The sequence below is a fragment of the Tursiops truncatus genome, chromosome 10 (assembly GCF_011762595.2).
Source record: "Tursiops truncatus isolate mTurTru1 chromosome 10, mTurTru1.mat.Y, whole genome shotgun sequence".
NCBI classification, from domain to species: domain Eukaryota; kingdom Metazoa; phylum Chordata; class Mammalia; order Artiodactyla; family Delphinidae; genus Tursiops; species Tursiops truncatus.
In genome coordinates this window covers 35775170-35801514 of record NC_047043.1, presented here as the reverse complement: position 1 = coordinate 35801514, position 26345 = coordinate 35775170, and the positions used below count along the sequence as shown (strand labels likewise).

Genomic DNA, 26345 nt, shown 5'->3' with positions numbered 1-26345 from the left:
CCTGCACTTCAATATAGATACAGGCATAAATATGTATTATTTACAGATGTTTATCTTTATGAAATCCCCACATAAAAATGAGATTATGGTATTTATTTTTATTTAATTATCATTACTTTCCAAAAAATGGTAGTTTAGTAAAAAATAACATAGAGTACAATATGCTTTTTCTTTTTAAAAGAAGAAATCAAGACAAAGGGAAAATTTACATTGATTAGTAAGATAAAGACGAAGAATGTCAACACAAATTCATGCCATAAACCTCTGTATAACCATTCAAGACAGAGTACAGATTGAGATCTGAGCTTCCTAGGAGTCAAAGCAAAAATGGAAATGCAAACAGTTCAAAGGTCAACATCCTGTGAGCTCTAAAGTAGACAGTGAGAAGAGTAGTGAACCATGTTCTCAGTAACAGCCCTTCAAAAAGTAGTGTGTTTCAGACTCACAGATATAGAAGACAAACTTGTGGTTACCAAAGGGGAGAGGAAGTGGGGGAAGAACAAATCAGGGATATAGGATTAACAAATACAATACTATATATAAAATAGATAAGCAACAAGGGTATACTGTATAACATAGGGAATTATACCCATTTTCTTGTAATGACCTATAATGGGATATTATCTGCAAAAATACTGACTCACTAGGCTGTACACCTAAAACTAACACAATGTTGTAAATCAACTATACTTCAACTAAAAAAAAAAGTGGTGTGTTTTATGTGGCTATTTCTTAATAGCATTCCTATTAGAAGCCAAGGGCATTATCTATAAAGGCTGAGTATTGGTGGTGACAATTGAAGTGTATCTCTTTTTTCTTTTTCTTAAATTAAAATTTTTTTTGGCCATGCCACGTGGCATGTGGGATCTTAGTTCCCGACCAGGGATTGAACGTGCGCCCCTTGCAGGCATGGAGTTTTAACCACTGGACCTCCAGGAAAGTCCCATGAAGTGTATCTCATTTTCCTTTTTCTTACTGGTCAGAGTTAATATAGGAAGCAGAGTCTCGCAAACTAATGTAACATCTAAGCCCAAATTTAATTGCGTAAATTAGAAGTTTATAAAGGATTTGAATTACATGGCCGCTTGTTGGGCTACCTAGAATAAGAGTAAGGGACAATTAGAGTTGTATCTACACAGAACATCAACACTTAATTTGTTTAGTACTATTATGACCTTAAAAGGAAGAATTTGCCTGTATCACATGCCATTAAATATTTGAAAGATTATTTTTAAATGGATAACTTCCTCTTCCTCATCCCATTCAAAACGCATTTACCAACAGTTGCAAGTGAAATAAAAGCATATTCCCAAATGGAAAAACAATTTTAAAAATGAGTTATGTCAGATTTCACCTGCTTAAATGAAATTTAGACAAAATCAGGTTGGATTACTTGGTTAGTATAAGGCAGTTGGTTCCTAAGAAGAATTTTCTAATAGCTTATTTTTCCCATTTGGTAGGGAGCTATAAATATTTCAGCACATTGACTTAGTAGCCTTCATCCATTTGAGAATCAGGAACAAGACTGGGTTATAATCATTAAAAGAGAAATAAAATAAAATAAACATAACATGGCCTTGTTAATTTAAAACAAATTAAATTTTGAATTAGGGTCAGACTGCCTTGTATTTTATAAAGCACAGGGTTTTCAGTTGTCAGGAAATCACAGTTTTCTCAGAGAAGACTTTATTTTCAATAAACCGGTTATCAGCCTACTGTAGTTTTACTGCAATTCATATACTCAGATTTTCATAAGACAATAATCGAATTTGATGGAGCCTGTTAGAAAATTCAGACTATTTCCCCAGCCCACACTGTCACAGTTATCAGCAACTCAGAAAACCAGAGTTAGGTCTGTTGTATTGCTCTAGTGTTATAAAATTACTAGTGATGGCCATATTTTTGAGACTTGACTTCTTTCAAACTCAATCTGATTTCTTTTAGGCCCTTTTAGTCTGTGATACCTTTCAGAATATAATATCTGTGTTCTATTTTCTGAGGGGAAAAATGGGCCTGTATGTATATACAGTATTGCATATAATTTCATAAGATTAATCCAGAATTATATGCAAAATTTTCTGTGCACACATGTTATGAACCCTAGGTTGTATTATGGTTCCCAGGTGTTTGCCACCCCTTCCAGTGGGAGGATTATACTTCCCTGTCTTCATCATCAGACTTGACCATGAGACATCTTTTAACAAATTAAAGGTGAACAGAAAAATTCATATGTCACTAATGAATGGAAACTTTAACAGCCATGGTATGGTTACACATCGCTCTGTTCTCTCTGCCACAAGACCAGTCGTGTCCCAGTTAGGGCCACTCTTTCACTCTGGATTCCTGGAATGAAGACACATGTGGGCAAAAACAACAAATGTTGTGGTAAGCACATAGGTTTTAGGGTCATTTGTAATTGCAGCATACATTAGCCTAAGCTGATATAAGAACCCTAGGTTAAGAATCTCTGTTCTAGACCTACATGAGGGTTTTGACACTCACTTGTTATTCATTCAGAAATTTATGCAACACCTCTGTAATGTGGGGGACACCCACATTATCTCCCATTCTCACAACAATCCTAGACGATAGGTCTTCAACATTTTTGCAGATGAGGAAACAATCATAAATTGGGTAAGTAACTTTCTTGAGGTCACACAGCTTCTGATTAGCTTAGCCAGGATTCAAACATAGGTCTGTCTGATTCTCTTTGTGTTGTATCTCTATACTTTCCTATTTGCTCTAAGCACGTATATCGCATGAATCATTTCCTTACCAATATGTGGAATTGATAATACAGTGTACAAAACTTTTATATAATAATTACTTTGTCTCTATTTAAATCAGGCATCTTATAAACTGCAGGCTTGCCAGGGCACAGATATGTTGTATTTGGAGGTTTTTAATTTTGTTTTTAAGTTTGGAATCAGATACCTTTAGGCGAGGCTTACCCTTGCCAGTTAGCCACAGTAGCCATCACTTCCTGCTACTTTAAGCCAGCTGACTTTGTACATTTATAATATCTACCTGGTCCCTGTAAACTTTTGAGTTTATAAGCCCAGATTGGCTTACCTAGTGTGCATTGTTATGAAGACGAGTTAGATATAATTCCCTTCTGTTCATTCATTGGCTCCAGAGAAATTATTTTTCATTGTCACAGTCTCAAACTAGCAAATATTTAAATTGTGTGCAAGAAGGCAGAAGTGTAATAAAAAGTCCACAGTTAATTTGAGACTTACTAGCCAGGCATTGTTCTGAAACTTTTCACGTGTAATTATCTAATATAATCCACATAATAACCTTATGAAGTAGATGTGATTGTTATTCCCATTTTAGAGAAGGAGAAAACTGAAGGAAGAGAAGTTGAATAACTCGCCCAAGGTCACACAACAGTTAAGAGGTTGAGCCAGGGTGTGAACTCGGTCTGATTCTGCATTCCTAAACACCACACTATGACAGAGGATCTGTAGGTAACTGCACGAGCTTTCCTCATGAGTGAAAAAATCTCTTAGGTCTTTACCTGGTAACCATTACGTGAAGGACAAGTTTTCCCTTACTTTATGCTACAGCTTTTTAATAACTATCCATCGTGTTCTTCAGAGAGAACATGTACTCTTTCTATTATTAGACAAATGCCTTTTTGGGCATTGTGAATCATACAGGCATTATATATTCTTTTGCTACCTCGAGTTCATCGGATAAACATTAGTCAGTTAGCCCTGATCTTTGGATCTTGTGAAAATCATGGTCTTTGCTGAACATCCCCTGATATGCTTTAATAGATGTAATAAAATGTTAGCAAACCTATCACTTCATCCTTCAAAAAAATTTCTCTTAGCAGTTTAAACCAATGTGTGGTCTATTAACTTTTTGAGAAAGAGGTTGCCATTCTTAAAATGGCACTGTTTGAAAAATAATTATTTGTGCTGAACATTTGCAAGTTTTATCATAAGGGAAAGTGTGTCTCAAAAGTTAACACCACCACCACCCTGAGTTGAATTTCCTGAAACGTGAAGTGCTCAGCTTGCCAATAGGGCTTAACTGTAGGAGGACTGAAGCTTGGTGGGCTGTGTGACCCTGATGTGAGATGGTGAGACTGAGAACTAAGTGGAAATGAAATATCATTAAAGGCAAGAGCTGCCCGTCACCCATGGAGGGGAGCAAAGACAAAGAGGACCAAATTACAAGGGTATCAGTGGGCAGGAGCACAAACACTGCTCTCCTTCCACTTCCCCAAAAGGGAGGGCCAGTGAGAGGGAGTTTTGTGTTTGTTTTGCCTTTTCTCCTGTCACTTCTACATGGTAAAATGAAGGGCTGGTAGCATGAAGACTGTGCATACAATTATAAAAACAATCAAGGATCTAAAAAAGGAGGATTTTCTTTTTCTAGTGTATTCCCAAAGCTTTTCTAATTTTCTGTTCTGTTGTCACTGAAGTCTTTCTGGGCCATTTGTAACCTTCGGTCTGAAGTGAAAAAAATCTTCCGGGCTCCAGCCTCTCCAACAGTTATGTTCATGTCACACCTGTGCCATCCGATGATTCATGAATGACAGTAAGGACTGTTGGTTTGAGGGAGGTCTTTAAACGGTACCAAGGATCAGCTGTAAACAGATAGGTCAGAGGTTTTTGTTTCGTTTTTTGGTTCTATTTGCCTGTTTTATTTTGTCAGCTTTGTCTAATATTTACACAATATACCTACTCTATTGTTTATTTTGATGGTTGAGCTGTATGTGTAGGATGTATGTATATGCACACACACCATCAAATTCTCATTTTGTTGAAACTAGATTAATGTCACAATATTCAGAAAACTTCTCCTTGTGTTTTCAGTTTTTTAGAAAATTGACACGTTTTTGAGGTTAGACCAAAATGAGGTAAATGTGTCTCTTGTGCACTATGTTATTGTAGTACTAATGGATTGTTAGGTATTTGCTATAATGTTAACATGTTAATTTATGCCCTGTAAATGAATATGAGACACTATTGCTGGGAAAACTGTATAGTCTGCGCAATAAATGCTGTATAAGAAACAAGCCTTCTTCCAAATAACTTTTTTTTTTTTTTTGCTAGTTCACAGTTCTGAGCAGTAGGTGCTATAGGTGTGAAGAATTTAGGGACTGTATAATTTCAGTGATAAACCAGATTATAAAATAAGCCTAATTACTCATAAGAGTTTTGCTTATAAGCTTTGTCACCTTCATATATTCTCTACTGCCTACTTTCGCAGGAAGCATTTGAAGACATGCTTTTGGGAGCCAGTCTAGTGTTATTTCTAGTATTCTGAAATAAAAGCTTGCAGCTTTGTGGTTTGAATCTAAGCAAACAGGACTTGAGAGACCTTTTGAGTTCTATCAGAACCAGTTACCTGTGGTGTGTAGTAAGGAAGAAAAAGTTTATATGTGCAGGGATAGTTTGTAAAATTCAAACATCTGTTTATTGACGGGGGTGCTTAATATTTCTACTGTATGTAGTTGCATTCTTGTTTCCTAGAAATACATTTTATAGCAATTTGAAGTCTACTTATTAATGTCTGAGAGAACAAATGTTTTTAAACTTGGTATGTTCACCAGTATCAAATAAGTTAAATTCAACAAATCTATATTGTATATTGTGTGGCAGGCATTTTGCTAGGGACTGGGATGTACAGTCAATAAGACATTCATTCATTCACCCAGAAATATTTATTAAGTGTCTTCTATGGTTAATCTTAAGAGCCTCCCTGAGGAAAGAGTGCTTAAGTTAAGGTTCAGAATGAGTAGGAGTTACCAAGGTGAATAGCAAGATAAAGAAAAAGCGTCTCCCACATGCCTGATCAAAGTACTCCAGGATGAGAAAAATAATAGTGTTCAGAAAAAAGCAAAAGCACTCCAGTATGGCTGAAGCAGGAGCGGGGAGAGGAGGAGCAGTGGCTTAAGACGGGACTGAAGAGATAGCCAGAAGCCAGTTCATGGAGAGACTTCTAACTTGTAAGCCATGTTTAGGAATTTGGATATGATTATTAAGGTAATGGAAGCTCATTCAGGGTTTAGGGAGGAAAATGACTGTGTCAAAATTTGTTTTTTACATCACTCTGCTTTGTGTAGAATGAATTAGAGTGTGGGCCAAGAAAGGATAGGATACAAAGAAATCAGTTAGCATGCTATTGAAGGAATCTGACAGATGATGATGACTTAGATTAGAGCGGAAATAGAGAAGTGGATGGATTCCAGAGATATTTAGGAGTGGTAAAGACTAGACTTGGTGATTTTTGAGATGTAGAATTAAGAGAGGGAGAATGTGGAGTCTGAAATGATTCCCAGGCTTCTGACTTCAGTCTCTAGGAGAATGTTGGCACCATCCCCAGAAAAGGACAGAAGACAAGGTCCCTTTTAATTTCTGAGGTAATACCTCAAAGTAGACAAATTTGTGGGCATACATAGGGAACACAGGACAGGAGTCATTTATCCTCAACAGGATATATATATGGTATGTGGGTGTGTGTATATATACATATACATATGTGTGTGTGTTTTTAAAACTTGTTTGAAAGTGTCAGTCAGTATCAAAACAGTATCAATCAGTCGATGAAGAGTCTGAATTTTTTTTTTTTTTTTTCTTTTTCTTTTTGTGGTATGTGGGCCTCTCACTGCTGCGGCCTCTCCTGCTGCGGCCTCTCCTGCTGCGGAGCACAGGCTCCGGACGCGCAGGCCCAGCGGCCATGGCTCACGGGCCCAGCCGCTCCACGGCATGGGGGATCTTCCCAGACCGGGGCACGAACCCGCGTCCCCTGCATCGGCAGGCAGACTCTCAACCGCTGCGCCACCAGGGAAGCCCAAGAGTCTGAATTTTAAAGGGAAGGAATCATCATGAGAGAGAATTTGGTAGGGTAAAGGTTTTTGGTTTTGTTTTTTAAAGAAGTTAGAAGAGATTACTCATGAAAGAAAGGTTAAATGAACACAGCCACATTGAGCAGATCACAGTTTTCCCCATAAGCTAGGATCCAAGGTGAGCGAGTGTATTTTAAGGCTTTAATAATAGTAATTAGTTCTCCTTTGGTTCTTGCTAATTCTTATTTAAACCAGTTTGTCTTTTTCTGAGGCTGTTAACCCAGATTAACATTCAAATACTAGAATTTTATTAAGATTTTAATTAGGAGGCTAGAACCCTGGCTTATGAATTGGTTGACTACTGCTAACAGCTTTGTAGCTTTTTAAAGTAAGATATCTAAGATTTGTGGTTGAGGTGGGAATGTGAAGCTTTGAAAACAGAAATGTGCTTATGAATGGAAGCTGTAGTCTGTTATGGAGATAAATTAGGAGAAGAGACGAAGAAAAGAGAAAGGGCCCTGTTTTGTTAAAGGAGGCTTTTATACTATGCCTTGCATGAACCAAACTTTTGAGATATCAGAATTAAATTTTTATTGTCCACATTTCTATTTTACTTTAATTGGCTACTGGAAACATGAAGCATTTTATGGTGTGAAATACCAAATTAAAGCTTCCAGTGGGAATGTGGAATTGTAATCTGTGATATAGAGTCCGATGGAGTTTGAGCCTGGGAATGGAAATTGGGAACTGGAAAAGTCACCCCTGCAAGCTGGGCTGTGGTTGCTTCAGTGATTCACGCTGTAGTGGGAAGTAGAATACTAGAATTACACGAATTTGGGCCTCTCACCCTAGCTCTGGCATTTGTTAGGAGGGGGCAGGTTGCCCAAACTTGCCATGCCCCCTGTCCTCTGCTGAAATATGGGGATGACATCTACCACCCAGTTTATTTTGAGGATTAAATGAGAAAATGAACGTAAGGCCTCTGACAGAGTGCCTTGCCTCATAGCAGGCACTTCATTCTTAGTTCCTCTTTCACCTCCTTTAATTTTCTTTATACCCAGCTTTAGTGTCTGTAATAATGATACAGAAACCTTATTAGTGGCCAAACAGATTTAATGAGTGAGTTAGAACAAATGCAGTTGAATTTCTCATCTCTCCTTATTGATTATGAAAACAGGAATTCGCAGCACTTCGTCTTTTAGAAATGCTAAACCAGATGATGCTAGGACTGCCCTTAGAGGCACACAGAATAGTGTTTGAAGGGTTTAAAATAACAATTGATAAAATAATTTTAAATGTAATCCAGTGATGGGCTTTCTACTAAAAAACATTTGGCCACTTACTCATTTAGTTAACATTTGTGGAGCACTGTTTTTGTCCCAGGCCTGTATAATGTGGGAGACGGAGAAGTGAACAGATGATTCTGACATGCCATAGTAAGGCTTGTGCTGTGGGAAATCACAGGGTGCTGCACCAGGAGGATTTGACAATATGTGCCAAATGCTTTAAAAATGTGCGTCCTCTTCTACCTAGTTGATCTACTTCTAGCAACATAACCTGAGGAAGTTTGATGAAATCTGCTTATAATAGTGAAAAATTGGTAATTGCAAATGTATAACAAAAGTGAATTAGTTTAATTTCTATATTATAAGTGGACATTCTGTGTAGCGATCACAGAGATCTGTAAAAAATGTATGTATTGCTAAGAGCAAAAAGTAGGTTACCAAGGAGGGTTTTTTAAAAATAATTTTCAAAGAAAGAAAGTTTAGTGAAGTCCTTTCCAAATCACTTTTGGGTATTCTTTACCTTGAAGAAATCATCAAAAACACATAGTATGGCCATAATCTGGAAGCTGGGTGGGAGTTTAAGTGAGTTAAGCATCTTGCCAAGTCTGTGTAATACATCTGAGAGATCAGCTATTGAGATATGCATATACACACACATAGATACACACACATACATATACACACACATACACACACACATATATATGAGTTTTGAGTAATGACTAGATAAGTTACAGTCCCAGTGAGGCTGCCCAGGTGAATGAGCTTGTCGGCAGAGCAGGGGCCGTGCGCGTTCTTGGTGCTCCCAGTCTTCTGAGGTATACTTTGTAGTAAGAAGACTGACCTGTGAGAAAAAAATATGTCTAGTGAGTATGTTTGTAACCAGCCCCAGGGACTTCTTCACTGGCCATTTTGGCTCAGCTGGTACCATTAGGTCAGTTTTTCTAGCTTGTGGAACCATCTCATTTCTGGATACCGCAGGTTTCAGGAGTACCTTCATCGAGAAATTATTTTTTCTCTTAGTTGATAATAAGGTAAGCTGCCAAGATCTTGGCTTCTGTTCACTTTTCAACAGCAGTCCCTTTAAAGGTCAAAGGTTTTTACTTAGGTTTTACAAATAGCAGATTATTTTGGAAAAACTCTATTCAAGACCAAGTTTATACCTTTGTGTATACCATAAACTCTTAACAATTTACAAAAATAGATTATTTTTCCTAATTGTTTTTCTTAAAGAGATGGATAAGCTTGGAGAGCTCTAGTTTTCCCATTTATATGAGAACTGTAAAACAACAAGTGAACAAGTCTTTTCTGTGTCTGGATCAAATGGAGTGACTATTTCTGTTCCTTTCCTGCACTGCTTTCCAGAGTAGAGTTAACGAGAGGCAGTCTCTGCCTGTTTTATTGTTTACTTTTTTACATGGGACATAAATCTGCTCCCCTTTGTCCTTGGAGTAGACTCCTGGGATTTTTTTTCCTTCTGTTTCTTTTGGTCAGTAGTCAGAAGTTGGATGCTGAATGATTCAGAAAGAAAGGAACAAGAGAGTAAGAACTGTAATGCAAACATCAGGACTAAAAGGAAGAGATAGTTCTTTCTTTAAACCAGGAAAATACCTTTGCTCTTTAATGACTATCATTTTTTGAGTACCCATGCACAGATACTTTATGTACATTATCTTGTTTAATCCACACTATCCTGAGAGGTAGAAATAACTCCCTCCCTTCGTTTTACAGACAGGGCCACAAAAGAGTAAACAGTTTGCTTTCAGCCATATGCCCAGTAAATAGCCAAGTCAGAATTTGAATCCAGGTCCAACTCTAAAGCTCTCTGTATCCTACAAGCTGCTAATTTTGGCCTAAGAGTTAGTAAACTCTTATAATTAACTGTGAATTTCTGGTGAGTTGCATTAACTTTCTTGGCTCTTGCTTTCTTCATCTGTAAACTGAGAGGATTGAGCTAGAGCTTTAAAGTTAATTCTGGTTGTAAAATTCTGTTATTTCTGCTTTCTTTATTGAATTGAAATGGAGAATGTGTAAAGTTTCTACTTAAGTTCTCTTGTTTGCAGCCAGTTTGGTTTGTAATCTTTACTTTTAGCCTGATGATTTTTTCACACCATCGTCCAGTGAAGGTGCAGAAGAAGGCATTATGACAGCTGCAGATTCACAAAAGAAAACTTAAAGTACCTGAACATCAAGCAAGGAACATGGCAAACATGGGCTGGAGATTATGTAGGTGGGACCTGGTAATTGTCTTTAGACACCAATGTCATTTAACTTCAAAGGGTTATTGTGCCTCAGTGAGTGATTCTATGTGTTTGTCTGTCTCGAGGCATTGGGGATTCTGTTAAATAGTACAATGATGACTCAGTTTCAGTTCTTTTAGGGTCTTATAACATTTCCAATTAAATGGTAGAGAGGTGGCTATAGGAGGGACACAATGATTATTGACATAGGAGAACTAATGAGATGATATGATATAAAAAAGAAGCATCTTCTGCAGTATTTTTATTCCACTTATACAGTACCTTTTTCTCTGAGGGTGCTATACAAATAACATTGAGATAATAAGCCATTTTGAAATGTCAAAACACTGAAGAATAAGAAAGTGGCTAGGAGAAATAAATACACAGAAGCAGTAGAGGCTTTCGATCACTGATGGGCATGCACAGCAGGTTAGCAGTTCTTTGGCTAAATCCATTGCATTCACCGTTGGTGCTGTAAATGGGTGGGGGCTTGACATGGAGGCCTTTTCCTTGGGCCAGTTTAATGCACACCATTCTACATCCTGTGGTTGAGATTGAAGACCATGAGTTTTCGTGTCAGATGGATCTGTATTTAAATCCTGATCCTGCTACTTACTAGCTATTAACTTGGAACAAATTACCTAAATTTTCTGAGCCTCAGTTTCTTCATCAGTAAAGTGGTGGTAATTATAACTCCCTTGTTAGGGTTGTTCAGAGGATTAAAGTAAATGAGTTAAATACATAAAACATTTAGTTCAGTGCCTGGCACATGGTAAATGCAACATAAATGCTAGCTGGCTATTATGCTCAGAATATGTCAGAATAGTGATTCTGATGAGGTTGTAGAGCATAATAGCAACAGCTTCTTTGGTTCAAAAGATAAGGCAAAATGGAGTTGTCAGGATCTTCTGTTCCTTTTATGAATTGATGCAGTGAAGTATAATCTGTACTTCATAGACTAGTATAAGATTTTTTTAAATGAAACATACAGAGACTAAACATAATAATTTAAACAGTCATACACTGACCACTAGCTTTAAGAAATAAAAGAAATTACAGATAGGATTGAAGATCCTGGTTCCTCCCACCCCCAGATAACTATTATCGTAAATTTGGTGTATCATTTCCACATGTTTTTATATTGTAATTATGTACCAATAAACAATATATGGTGTTTTTACATATTTTAAATTTTTATATAAATATTATTAGATATATATCTTTCTGTAGCTTGCTTTTCTCTCTCAACATTGTTTTTGAGATTTTTCTGTTGTACTTATAGCTCTATTCATTTATTTTAACTGCCATAGAGTATTTCATCATATGAATGAATATATCACTCTAATCTATTCTCTGTCAATGGACATTGTCTATAATTTTGAATATTTCTGCATAGCTCTCACTTCACACCCCCCAAATCTCAGACGTAACCACCCTCCTGAATTGTGTTAATTTTTTTAGTGTTTATAGATACATATTCCTAAACAATATATTATTTGAAGTTTTGCCTGTTTTTAAGGTTTGTGCAATACAGTCTTACTATGTTATTTAGTGACTTACTTTTTTGTTCAACATTATAATTTTGAGATTTATTCATGTTGATGTGTGTGGCAATAGCTATTTTCACTGTGTACATTATTTGAATATAATATAATTTATGGTCCTTTAGGTCTGACTTTTTACTATTACAAACAGTATGTAATCAACATCCTTGTACCTGTGTGTTGAATTTCTGTCAGGCATATACCTAGTAATAAAATGACTGGGGCATAGGTAATGTATGTGCATCTTTATCTTTAATGGATATTGATAAGTACTAATTACATTATCATTTAATTATACATATTTTCTAATTTCTAATTTGACCCATGAGTTTAAAGTGTGTTTTAGAAACTTCCAAATATATAGGATTTTTTTTTTTTTACCAATTTTTAACTTAATTGCTCTGTGGTCAATTAATAATGCCTGTATCTTACTAATTCTTTGGTATTTGTTGAGACTTTTGCTTTATAACCTAATGTGTGGTCACGGTTTATCCAGGTTTTAGGTAGTTTTTATAAATATTCCAAATGTGTTTGAAAATAATTCATTATCTAATTGTCAGTTTCCCATAGATACAATCATTTTTGCTTTACATATTTTGAGGCTTTGTTATTAGATGCATACAGATTAAGAGTTGTTTTATATTTCTGGTAATTTTTTTTCACTATTATGTAATGATCCTCTTTATCTCTAATAATGCTTTTGCCTTAAAGTCTACATTTCCTAACAGTACTATAGCTATTACTGGCTTTTTAATCATTTGTATTTGCTGGTATTTTTTTTTTTTTTTTTTGGTACGCTGGCCTCTCACCGTTGTAGCCTCTCCCATCGCGGAGCACAGGCTCCGGACGCACCGGCCCAGCGGCCATGGCTCACGGGCCCAGCCGCTCCGCAGCATGTGGGAACCTCCCGCACCGGGGCACGAACCCGTGTCCCCTGCATCGCCAGGCCGACTCCCCACCACTGCGCCACCAGGGAAGCCCTGGTATTTTGTTTATATACTTTGAAAGTTTTCTCTCATGTTAATGTTTTTAGTATGTCTCTTGGAAACTACATAAAACAGGACTTTATTTATTCAGTCTGAATTTTCTTTTAACTGATAAGTTTAGTCTGTTTACATTTATTACCACTACTGATATATCTGTACTTACTTCTACCACATATTATGTGTTTTGTATTTACCCTTTTTTCCTCTGCTGGTTTTTTCCTTCTTATCTGTCCTTTATTGGTTTGAACAACTTTTATTTGTTTTATCCTTGATTACCCCTACCCTAAAATTTTAACATGTATTTGGCTTTGCAGAGTCTTACATTAAAATCAGTATGTCTACCACTCATCTTGGAAATCTTTAACTCACCCTCTACCAACCTTCTGTGTTTTGGACCAGTATTTTACTTCAATTCTTTTTATCACCCAAATTAGTTTTAATTTTTATACTAACTTGCATTATTTTCTAATACCCAAGGCAATTGTGAACTCCTTATTTAAACTGGTTTTCTCACACTTTCTCTTCAGATTTTCAAAAGAAACAACCAGACGATGATTCCGCTCCAAGTACAAGTAACAGCCAATCAGATTTATTTTCCGAAGAGACCACCAGTGACAACAGCAATACCTCGATAACCACGCCAACTCTTAGTCCCAGCCAGCAGCCGCTTCCGACAGAACTGAATGTAACTTCACCAAGTAAAGAGGAGTGTAAGTCTCAGATCCTGTGAAGTGGTAGAGAAAGCAGCCTAAGAATCATATCCAGAGTTTCTTGGTAATGCCTCTTCCAGAAAAAATGATAGCAGCTCTTTGAATTCAAGATTAAGTTTTAACATTTAGGCCCCAAGTCAGCAAGGTAGAGAGTAAGTTTCAGCCTTCCATTGAGCTTAAGGTTGTTGTGTGTGTGTGTGTGTGTGTGTGTGTGTGTGTTTAAATTTATTTATTTTATTTATTTATTATTTTTGGCTATGTTGGGTCTTCATTGCTGTGCGCGGGCTTTCTCTAGTTGTGGTGAACGGGGGCTACTCTTTGTTGCGGTGCGCAGGCTTCTCATTGCGGTGGCTTCTCTTGTTGTGGAGCACAGGCTCTAGGCGTGCGGGCTTCAGTAGTTGTGGCACTCAGGCTCAGTATTTGTGGCTTGCGGGCTCTAGAGCGCAGACTCAGTGGTTGTGGTGCACAGGCTTAGCTGCTCCACGGCACGTAGGATCTTCCTGGACCAGGGCTTGAACCCGTGTCCCCTGCATTGGCAGGCGGATTCTTAACCACTGTGCCACCAGGGAACCAGCTTAAAGTTTTCTTAAAGGAATGCCTTTTATGTTAACTGTCAGGGTACATGAGGTTTTGAACCAGTTTAGGGCAGTTGTTCTCAGCCCTGGCTGTAAATTAGAATCCACTGGGGATTTTTAGAACAATTTTAATCTTCAGCACCATTCCCTGAATCTGTAATTTAATTGGTCTGGAGTGAGGCTCAGTGATCTGTTCTTTTTAATTCTTCAGAGAATTCAAATATGCAGCAAAAATTGAGGACCACTGGTCTAGGGAACTTAACCTGATTTAGGAACCTTTGATTGAAGCCTTGCCTCTGTCACTAAGTGGGCCTCAAGTGTTTCTAGGCAGTTAACGAGATAACACTATATACTTCATAGAACATAGGGTATTTGAAGGGAGGAGGAAGTAGTTTCTTTTACTCTTCTGTAAGTTCTCAGTGACAGAATACTATTATCATATATGTGATATGGAAGTCCATTGTCCACTTAAGCTTTATAATGCTGTAACCATTTCCTTTAGGGCACAACTATAACTGGCAGGGTTTGAAAATTGTAGTGATGTTATGACATAGCAGCTTTTTACCTTTTAAAAGCTTTACTTAACAGGTTGAAATCTGGTGTTTCAAATTTAATGAATATCTAGAAATCCTTGGAATATGGTAGGTTAGAATGTTCTATCTACTAACTTTGGAAAGATTAGCAGAGAACAAATGTTTATCTAAACCCCTATCATAAACCACTGTACTAGGTAGAGTTGAGAATATAAAGGTAAAAAAGGCCGTAGTCCCTGTCCTCAAAGAATTTACTGTTTAGCAGCGGAAATTAAATATATTTCTTATATCATTAGTTCTCAACCAGGAGTGAGTTTGCCCCTCCCCCTCCCCCCAATGCTGTAAACATCTGACACTGTATCAGACAGCCCTCCACAGCAAGGAATTATCCAGCCTGACATGTTAGTAATGCCAGGGTTGAGAAACCCTGATACATGGTTGTATGCACCTATTTTAATGGTCTTTCTTACGTATTGAAGACATTGACTGTTGAAGAAGGGTGTTGGTTTACTGGAGAAGGTGCTGTTGAAGATAGACACAATATGGAGGAAAGCTGCATGGAGTTCTGCAATGGCAAGTGACTCCTTTAGGGCCATTTATGGAGGACAAGGCTGGGCAGGTAGATTGTGGCCGTGCCATAGAGGCTTGAACGCTCAGCGAAGATATTTGGATGTTAGACAGTAGTCATGTTTTTGTGCAAAGGAAGTAATATTACTACAGTTATTTTGCAGAAGTAGCATGGCAGTATTGAAAATGGGAAGGATTATACTAGATAACATTGCACAGAGAAAAATTTAAAATTATTGTAACCTATTGAATAGAGGCCTAGGCAAAGGTGTTGAAATTATGTAAGGGGAGAAAAAAAGATGAAAATGGTAGTGATAATGTTAAGGCAGTAGGTTTTGTTTTGTTTTTAAAAATCTGTTGAGGGTTGTGTACTTTTTTTTTTTTTTTGCGGTACGCGGGCCTCTCACTGTTGTGGCCTCTCCCGTTGCGGAGCACAGGCTCCGGACGCGCAGGCTCAGCGGCCATGGCTCACGGGCCTAGCCGCTCCGCGGCATGTGGGATCTTCCCGGACCGGGGCACAAACCCGTGACCCCTGCATTGGCAGGCGGACTTTCAACCGCTGCGCCACCAGGGAAGCCTGAGGGTTGTGTACTTCTTGAGAGGCTGATGAAAGCTCTGGCCCCTTGTCTCAGAAAAATGACACCAACCATTTATACTCAATTTTGAGTAAAATTTTTCTAAAGCTCACTATGGCCTTTGGTTAAGAACTCCTTGTCTAAGGGAAAGGTTGGAGCTGATCAGAATCTCATCTTATGGAATGGCATCTGACTGGATTCACACACACCAGGATCAGGCCAGGATCAAAACAACTTGAGCAGCCCAAGTGCTCTGAGATAACAACAGCTACCTTGAATTGAGCACTTTATGTGCAAGACACTGTTCTATATGTTTTGCATATTTTTTCTTTTACTCCTCATGACAACTCATTGAGGTGTAAATACTCAGTTTCCCCATTGTATAGAAGGAAACAGGCAAAAAGAGATCAAGTAATTTGCCTGTGGTAGCAAACTAGTAACCAGAATAGCATTCAAATTTAGGCATTTGGCTTTAGAACTCATGCTTTTAATTAGTTAATTCGCAATGTGAAATATAACTGCCACAGAGAATAGAAGTATTCATGTTGGTAAGATCAACACTTTTTCTGTGAAATTAAGGTATGTGGAAATGCACATGGTAACCAAAAGTTACTTGATTAATTCATCATGAAATATCCTTATAACAGGGATTGAAAATAAAAACACTATATCCATATGACTGTATGACTAAAATATTTTCTCTGGAGTCAGATCTTTATGGGAAGCAGACCCATAACAAGGATTTACATAGCAAATGGCAGAGTGTGGACTCAGAACAAGTGGAGTTAGATGAAGTGAAAGTTTGAGTCACGCTGATTGTCGGGTGCACTCTGAGGACATATAGGGAAGGTCTTATGTTCAGTACGAGATTCCATCTTTATGCCCTTTTTCCCTCCTCTGCTTGGGATTAGACCTACCCTGAGCTCTGGAGCCCCTAGGACACAGCACTTCCTGTGTTTCCATAACTTGCCACTCTAGGCTTCTGTAGACTGCCACATTTTTCCTTTCGATATATACGTAAATACCTTCAATCTGATTAAGGATGTGTAGTTCTACCAGTTTCAGATCCATTCTCTCTTTCTGATGACATCACTGCTTTAAACCATTATGTGTTTAACTTTTCAAGTGAAACTCTCAGAGTCTAATCTCATTTCCTAATTCTTGTGGAGCTCATTATTGTAAACCTTGGATTTTCATAGATCTGGAGAGAGGAGGAGATTTGCTAATATGAGGTTTAATGATGACTTAAGTGTTCAACTGGGCAGTTTGAGTTGGAGCTCAGGAGAAAGAAGTCAAGGTTGGCTTCATCCACATGCAGATGATAAGTGAAGCCTTAGGGGTTAAGTGAGATTGCCAAAGGTGAGAAGAAAGAAAAGCAGTGAGAATAGAACCTAGAGGGAAACCAAAACAGAGGAGGCAACTGAAGAAGTCAGAGAGGAGGCAAATGATAGTGGGCAAGGTCACAAAAGGCAAGGAACAAATTTCATCGTATGGTGTAGGCTTTATTAATAATGAAAATATTCACTCATATTTATAAAGTGTTTGGCTATCTTCTAAGCTCTTTACACATACTAACGTTTAATTCTCAATACTACTAATAATAATGAAATATTAATAATGAAATAATAATGAAAATAGTCACTCATATTTATGAAGTGTTTGGCTATCTTCTAAGCCCTCTTCTAAGCCCTTTACACATACTAACGTTTAATTCTCACAGTGTCCTATAAGGTAGGTGCTTTTATTATCCCTGTTTTTACAAATGAGGAAGTTGAAGCATAGAGTGGTTCAGTAACTTCTACCCAAAATTCAGAGCTCTTGCTGCCCAGTGTAGCTCATGCTCTAACCCACTGATTCGGCTCCAGAGCCTGTGCTTTCAACCACTATAGTATATTGCCTCAACATTGTGAAAATGCTTCAGGAAACTGTAAGCTGACAAGAAAAATTTAGATTTGGTGATCATGTGATTAATTCTCTAAATAAACTATTTAATAAATTGTTTCAGTGGTTTGTATATTCATTTAGCAGTCTTTGCTAAATGGCACTAGGTTAAGTGCTGGGTACAGAAATGAATAAGATTAGGTCTCTATCCACAAGGAGGTCACCTTTTCAGATACATACGTCTCTCCTTGAGTTTCTGGTTCTCCCTAACAGGTGCATGCGAATTTTAGGGTGAAAGGGAGGCAGTAACAGGAATAGTGGTTAATAAGCATGTCATTTGCAAACGCTTTCTCAGGCGAGTTTTGCCATCTTGCCTAGGTTGAAAACTATGCTGGAGTGAGGAGATATGTGCCTGATTTGTGGATGGGGTGATATAGGGATAAGAAGAGTAAGGAAGGTTTGTTAAAGCTGTCAGGGCAAATGCATTGTAAGTCAACAGGAGGTAATTAAAGTGATTGCCAAGTAGCGGTGAAGACCCAGGTGAGAGTAGACAGCCTGATCCATTGACACCTTGTACATTTCTTCAACTGTGACCTACCTAGGAGAAGAAAGGTGGAGGAAGAGGCAGCAGGAGATTACTTATATTAATCTTTTAGTATTCTCAAGAGACCAGAATTTCATCTGTTGGTCCTTAGCTTCCCCTAGAGAGTTATGGAGAAGTAAGGTGTAGGAGTTGCTGGGAAATGGGTTTGGGATTCCAAATCCAAGTACTACATAATCTGTAAACTCTGTAGTAGTTATGGATCCATTGTTATTGTAGAACTGGAAGCGTTAGTGTAGAACTGGAAGTGCTGAGTCTTCTTTGGGGCTTGTGAAAGGTTTTACTTTTCTTCCTAATAAGCAATACTCATTCTCTTGATTACATCTGCTTTCTGCTTCTCAAAGTTAAATGAATATAAGAATAGAAAGGTGGTGAGAGTCTGGGTACATTAATGCTGTTTTGAAAAGACTGCAGATAGAGTAAGAACTATTGACAAGAATGTGTAAGGCAGAGAGCAGGACAGATTTTTATACAAAAGAATTTCTTAAAACACCTTGACTGGAGGTCAATAAAGCAGGTGTCCAAAAGCTCAAAGTGATATTTCTTTGTCTAAACACACGTGTCTCTTCCTATCCCATCTTATGTGTGTCTGCAGAAGAGTCCATGGAACTTTAGCCATTAGAAGCATTTTCAAAAAGCAGTTGTAAACAAAATTCTAATAGTGACCAAAGGACTTGTTGTAACATTTAAATGCTATAAAAATGGTAACAGCTATTACCAGAGTACTTACTAAGTACCAGGCACTGTTCCAAATTTTTATTTGTATTAACCTACCTCATATTTATAATACCCTGTAAAGCGGGTGGTATTACCGTATCTGTTTTTCAGATGTGAAAATGGAGGCACAGGATGATTTTGTATCTTGCCCAACATCACAAAGCAGCCTGGCTTTCCAGCACCACCCCATTGCTGCCTGTCTCTGTAGTGATTTGTAGTGTAAAGGCTGTTGCTTGCAAATAAACTACAGAGGAAGGAATGTTGCGCAGACACTTAAAAAGAACAAAATAACATACATTTCTTAATGCTCTTGCTACTACCAATTTATTGTTCTTTCAATTTCCAGGTTTTTCATAGAGGAGATAAATTGTGGTTTATTTTGTTTCTTTTTTTTGTTCCTCCCACATCTTTATTGGAGTATAATTGCTTTACAATGTTGTGTTTGTTTCTGCCTTACAACAAATTGAATCAGCTACTGTACTTTCTTTTTTCTTTTTTTAAAGATATCTATGACCCCAAACAGGCATAGAACACTTTCCTAGAAGCTTCAAATCTAGTCTAGGAGACATTGATCTTTTTTTTTTTTTTTAATAAATTTATTTATTTTTGGCTGCCTGGGTGTTCGTTGCTGCACGTGGGCTTTCTCTAGTTGGGGCGAGTGGGGGTACTCTTTGTTGTGGTGCACGGGCTTCTCATTGCAGTGGCTTCTCTTATTGTGGAGCATGGGCTCTAGGTGCATGGGCTTCAGTAGTTGTAGCACGTGGGCTCAGTAGTTGTGGCTTGCAGGCTCTAGAGCGCAGGCTCAGTAGTTGTGGCGCACAGGCTTTGTTGTTCCGTGGCATGTGGAATCTTCCGGGACCAGGGCTCGAACCTGTGTCCTTTGCATTGGCAGGCAGATTCTTAACCACTGTGCCACCAGGGAAGCCCTGTGCTTTGTTTCTTGAGCCAACTTTTGAAATAATGTCAGGTTGTGGGTAGAACGCTGGAACTGGTTGTTAAAGCTGTCAGGGCGGATGCATTATATGAAATTCTGGTCTCTTTGAGGGTACTAAAAGATCAATATGAGTAATCCCCTGCTGCCTCTTCCTCCACCTTTCTTCTCCTAGGTGGGTCACAGTTGAAGAAATCTGCAAGGTGTCAGTGGATCACCTGGGTCTTCACTGCTACTTAGCAATCACTTTAGTTATCTACTCTTGACTTAGACAATGCATCTGTCCTGATAGCCTTAACAAGATGAGCAGATGACTGGTCACCGTAAGTCAGAGTCTTATAAGATTGGACTTAAAAGATTTTTTAAAAGACCCTTCTCTCTATTTCTCCTATAAATTCGATTTCCTATTGTTATGCTCTTAAAGGCCTGGACATCCTTGCTTGTGCCCTCTGGGGAGCCTTATGGTGTACATGCCTACAGAGCTAGGTTTTGTGGGGTTTTTGGTGGCAGGGGGCAGGGGTTAGCCAGTCCCACTATGTACTGGAGGGAAATTGAGGTGTTGGTGGAGAGTTAGCTGGTCTGTTTCTTTCTAGGCAGGAGAGGAAGAGAACTGATACCTGCTACTAGGGAAGACTAATGGCAAGAAATGGGCTTGTTTTTAAATATTCTGACATTCTAATCTAACAGTTAGAGAGGGCCCACCTCGTACAGAACACTTTTCTAAACTGTGTAGAGGCACATACTAAGCAATAAACAGCCACCAACACATATATAAAACAATAGTTTTTAAGGGAAGTTGGCAAAGTATAACCCACAGGCCAAATTGGCCCATCACCTGTTTTTGTATGCCCACGAGCTAAGAATGATTTTAAATGAAAAAGATCAAAAGGACAGTAATTTTACATGTGAAAATTACATGAAATTCAGATTCCAGTGTTCACAAATAAATTTTTATTGGAACACAGCCATGCTCATTCATGTATGTATTGCCTGTGGCTGCATCTGCACTTTAACGTCAGAACTGGGTAGTTACTACACAGACCCAATGGTCCTTTGCAGAGAAAGTTCGTCAACCCCTGTTTTACAAAGTCCTCTGACAAACGTTATTTTTCTGGGATCATCCTAACAAACAGTCTGCAACATAGGCAGGGCAGATAGCCTCCTTATTCTACAGATGAGGAAAAGGTTTGAATGGTGACCTGCCTTGAGTCACATGACAGGGCTAGAGCTCAGCTCTGGGCCTTTTTTCATCCATAATGCTGAAAATTTTTCCTGTTCTTCTCTACTATATATACCCAAGAGATGAGTTTGTTGTAACCAAAAGAAAATATACAGAAAAAGTGAGAACCATACTAACTGGAATGTTAGTGAAGACTTTTAATGAATAAAGCTTCATTTTCCAAGTGCTGGCTGGATTTTCCTTTAATATGACAGTGATTCCCAAAACAGAAATTTGAGAGCATTCTTTATCTGTGTGTTAAATTAATTTTTTTGAACAAAGAGATTTCCATTGTTTCCTTGGAAACTGGTTCCTGGTCATAGCCTAACTTCCCCAGGCATTTAAAAAATAAAACGGTGGCACATTTTAACAGATTTCCTTGCTAAACTGCCCTTGGGTCTTTGAACATGAATTGGGCTTCATTGGCTGCTAGTCTTCATTCCTGTCTGACAGATCTGTCCCTTGGAAAATTAATATCACTGCCAGTGAGTGGCTGAACTTCATGTTTGTCTGTTTTTACCAATTAAATTTATAATAATCTCTAAGTGAAACTAGTTTTCCCTTTTTGGACTATGCCTACTTGAAGACCAGATAGTGTGCAAAACAGGCTGACTTATTCTAGTAGAACATTCAGAAAATATTACCTATTAAAAATATTTTATGCCTTCCTGCTGGGCTGGTTTTAAGTGAAATATGGTGAGGAGATTTATTTACAGTTCTCTCTGTATGTGTCTTTCTCTTCCTTTTTCTCTAATGAAGCTTGGAACATCAGGCCATTTATCAGAGATAATTATACAACAGATGGAGCTTTTCTGATATATAATAGTATCAAAGTGGGAGATTCTTTCCCATAATGAAGAATGCCAAAATTTTAAACGTCTCTTCTGATTTTAATTTAAAGGTACTTTTTTTTCCAGTGCATTTATTTATCTTGAAGCTGATTCTGTAAAGCATGGTGCTTTTATTAGGGCTTGTGTTCTAAAAGGATTGGTACTTTGCAGTACAGTTTGATAATGTACAGTTATATGCTGTATTGAATTGAATGGTTGTAATTCACCAGGAATCAATGTATGGGATCATTGAATGAATCCTGGTCAAAATGCAAAAGGACTGACCAGTTTAGCAGTGTTTTCTTATGGAAATTACTTCTATTCCACATTGTTAGCTGGATCAGATCTGTTCAAGCACTTAGAGTGTCATCTGACCTTTTTTGTAGTCTAAAAATAGAGTCAAAATTAAAGCAAAACCATGACTTTTAAATTATTTGCTGCCCTCTTTTTTGTCTTAAGTTACTTTATTTTTTAAGTATACAAGTAAAGCAAAAACATACAGGTTTATGTATGTTAGAAGGTGAAAGTATTCTTTTAATGCCTCCACCCCGTTCCCCACCCCCCAAATTCCCACTCTTTTCAGAGATTACCACTGTTTATTTATTTTGGATTATATATATTCTTTTTCTATGCAGTTATATACATGTCTACATAAATATAAGGTTTTCTTTATACAAATGAGAACATACTATATGTATTGTTCTGTAACTTGCTTTCTTACTTAACAATATATTTTAGAGATCTTTCTAGGTCAGCCTAATTCTTTTTAAACTGCTCTGTAGTATTCTGTATTATTATTATTATCTCTTTTCTTTTAAGACTGTTTCTTATATTTTACTGCTATAAACCATATGATGTAAACATTTTTAAATATAAGTAATGGTGCATGTATCATTTTTCCATGATAAATACATGGAAGAGGAACTAACAAGTCAAAGAATATGTATTAAAATTTTTATATACACTGCCAAATTAATTTCCAAAATGACATTACTACTTTATTCCTATATGCCACTTTATTTGAGTGAGCATTTTTCCCATACTTTTACCAACGTTAGGTGTTCTTTTCTGGGGGGCAACAGGCAAAAGAAAAGCTTATCTTTTTTTTTTTTTTGCGGTACGCGGGCCTCTCACTGTTGTGGCCTCTCCCGTTGCGGAGCACAGGCTCCGGACATGCAGGCTCAGCGGCCATGGCTCATGGGCCCAGCCGCTCCGCGGCATGTGGGATCTTCCCAGACCGGGGCACGAACCCGTGTCCCCTACATCGGCAGACAGACTCTCAACCACTGCACCACCAGGGGAGCCCAAGAAAAGCTTATCTTAACTTGCATTTACCTGACATCTCCTGATAGTGAGATTGAGCACTGTTTTATATGTTTATTAGCTATTTGTGTCTCCATTGATTTGCCTATCTGTATTCTTTGCTCATTTTTTTGTTAGCCTTTTTTTCTTACTGATTTGTAGGAGCTCCTTATATATTCTGGATATTTGTTATGTATTCTTATATATTTGTTACATATCATGTAAATATTTTCTTCCGGTATGTCACTTAAGACTTTTTAATTTTGATTTGGGTGCCTTGTATTCCATTAGAAAATTCACAGATTTTAAAATTCAAGTCTGTTAGTTTGTCTTCTAGGTTTGTGTGTTTCTTAGAAGACTTTCTCCATCACAGGGTTATAAAAACATTTTTCTTCATATTTTACAGTTTATATTTATATTTAGCTCTTGATTCCATCTGGAATTTATTTTGTATATGCTATGAGGTATAGGGATTTACCTTTATTATTTTTCCAAATGGATAACCAATTATGTCAAAACCACTTATCAGTTAGGCCTGGTTTGGAATTCCGTCACTATTTTATAAACATAAATCTGTTTTTAGACTCTTTTATTTTGTTCCATTGGTCTAACTGTATATTCCTGAGACTGGAAAATAACTTTGTGGTGTGTATTGGTATCTGATAGAGCTAGTTCCCCCTTAGTTTATCTTTTTCTAAATTTTGTTGGCTATTTTTTTGCATTTTTTCTTCTCAATGCACTTTGTCAAATTCTATTAAAAAATTACAGTGTAATTTTTAATTGGGTTTACACTGAAAATAAAGGTTTATTTGGGAATAATTGACATTTTAATACATTATTGGGCCTTCTCATATAGGAATATCATTTGTCTTCATTTGTTCAAACCTTCTTAAATATTCTTGAGTAAAGATTTATTATTTTCTTAGTGTAATCCTTATACATTTCTTGTTAGAAATTCTTCTTTATAGCTTTATATATGTATTTCCTGTTCCTAACTCTGATACTACTTCTTATTACTAATGTATGTGAAATATATTAGTATATCACACATAAATGTAGTATTTGCTACAGGTTTTTTTGTAGATATTATTTATCAGGTTAAGAAACTTCTATTTTTAGCTTGTTAATTTTTTTAAATCAGAGAGGAATGTTTATAAAATGCTTTTCAGCATCTGTTGAGATGATCATATACATTTCTCCTTTAATATGTAATCTCTTAATTTAATAGACTTCCAGTTTAAACCATCTTTGCATTCCTTGAATAAACTCTGTTAGTTCTTTCAGTGTACTGATGGATTCAAAATGCTAATTTTATTTTAAGTTTTGTACCTTTTTAATAAGTGAGTTAATTTTGTGTACATGTGTGCTTGTATATGGTGGGCATGCTATTCCTGTCTAGTTTAGATACTAGTTACATTAATCTCATAGAAAGTTTTTCATCTTTTCCTGTGCCCTAACACTGCTTTTTGTCTTACGTTCTGACATTGTGTAATGTATCTGTTCTTTGAAAGCTTGAAGAATTTATTCATAAAACTGATTGGCCTGATATCTGATATTGGACTATTTATATTTTCGACCTCATTTAAAGTTAGTTTTGGCAATTAGTATTATTATAAAAATGTCTATTTCATCTACATTTCTCAATTTATTGGAATTTACTGGAACATATTCTTATATAAAATTTTTTTTCTATTAAAGGTGCTCTTAATTTTAGAATATGTATTGTACCAAGTACACAAACTAAATCTTATTCTTAGTCTAATATTGTTTATATTTCCTAATTTGTCTTTGTTTATGATCCTCTAGTTGGCTCAGTGGAGAAATATTAAAGGTCTGGGAAGTTGTTATTGCCACCATTGTGTTTTCATAGGATTACAGCCATAATCTTTAGACTGTTCTTGCTTCTCATCTTGTCCTAGTCAATAAACTAGTCAGATGAATCCCCATTGACATCATGTTAAACAAAAAAGGGAATTCTTTTATTGACTCATCACTGCCTATTTGATCATCCAGATTCTTAATCTTGTATCAGACATCCTTCCCCCACATAATCTGGAACCTCATTGTTTTTGACCTTCCTACCTTTCCCAGCACTGATACTCAGCTCTGAACTGAACCAGATCCTTGTTGTCCCCAAAAGACACCATGGCAACTCATATTACCATTTTTATTCATGTTCTTGGAAGGCTACCTCAGAACCATTTCATCCACGCTTGCTTCCTCCAAGGAATTCCTAACTTCCTCCCTGTAACATCTAGTCACATATTGTGTTGGTCACCTCTTTGACATGAGAATCTCATCTCTCTGTACCAATTTAGAGGTTATACCCCAAATTAGCAGAGACTTAATTTTATTCTGCTTTGCTCTGCCCCATAGCACCCAGCAAGGCAATACTCAGTAAATGATTTAAATATTTAGAAAAGTTTACTAGTTTTTCATACTTTTGAGAACCTTCATGTGCTCATGTGTTTTGATACACTAAAGAGAGGCTTCTCGTTGCCTGAACCTGATTTTGAGCAGCTACTTAATATTTTTATTGTTTTCTGTGCCATTCAGTAACCTCAAGGTGAAGTAACTCAAAAAGGCAGTTGCCCTACCTAATTTTGAAATTTGATTGTCTTGTTGTGGTGACAATTCATCTCTTTTAACAGAGCTTTTAGCATAATGAGAGACTGTTTTTTTCTGTTGTTGTTTTAACTGTAAATAGCCACCTGCCTGTTGTCAAACAGCAGTTTCTGCTTATGGGTATTTCTTTTACCACCTGAATTTCCCTCTTCAAGATTCCCCTTTGCAAGAGAGACTAGCAAACTTTAAACACCCATTTTTCAAGGATCCCTTAAGAAGTCTGCAAATCTGAAAGGTTAGTTTCCCATAAAGGTTTCCTCAGGCACTTAATGAGATTATATATTGATATTCATACTAGGTTTTGAAGCAGCATCATCACTGCCCCCTCTTTGCAAATGCAGATTTTTTTTATGTTCTTATTAAATGAAATGCTCTACACTGGGCTGTGAAAGTAAAGGTCACAGTGAACAACCACACA

General features: G+C 37.2%; 1 protein-coding gene across 3 annotated transcripts in view; it reads left to right on the top strand.

The window, feature by feature from the left end:
- ZFAND3 (zinc finger AN1-type containing 3) overlaps positions 1-26345 on the top strand; it is a 324315-nt gene that overhangs the window by 233760 nt on the left and 64210 nt on the right. For 2 of the 3 annotated variants that reach the window (XM_073810776.1, XM_019949681.3), the window contains exon 3: positions 13389-13571. In XM_073810776.1, coding sequence (XP_073666877.1) covers positions 13389-13571 — 183 coding nt within the window. Of the gene's footprint in view, positions 1-12725; positions 12859-13388; positions 13572-26345 lie in introns of those variants that run through there. The other variant, XM_073810775.1, reaches the window with a different exon arrangement.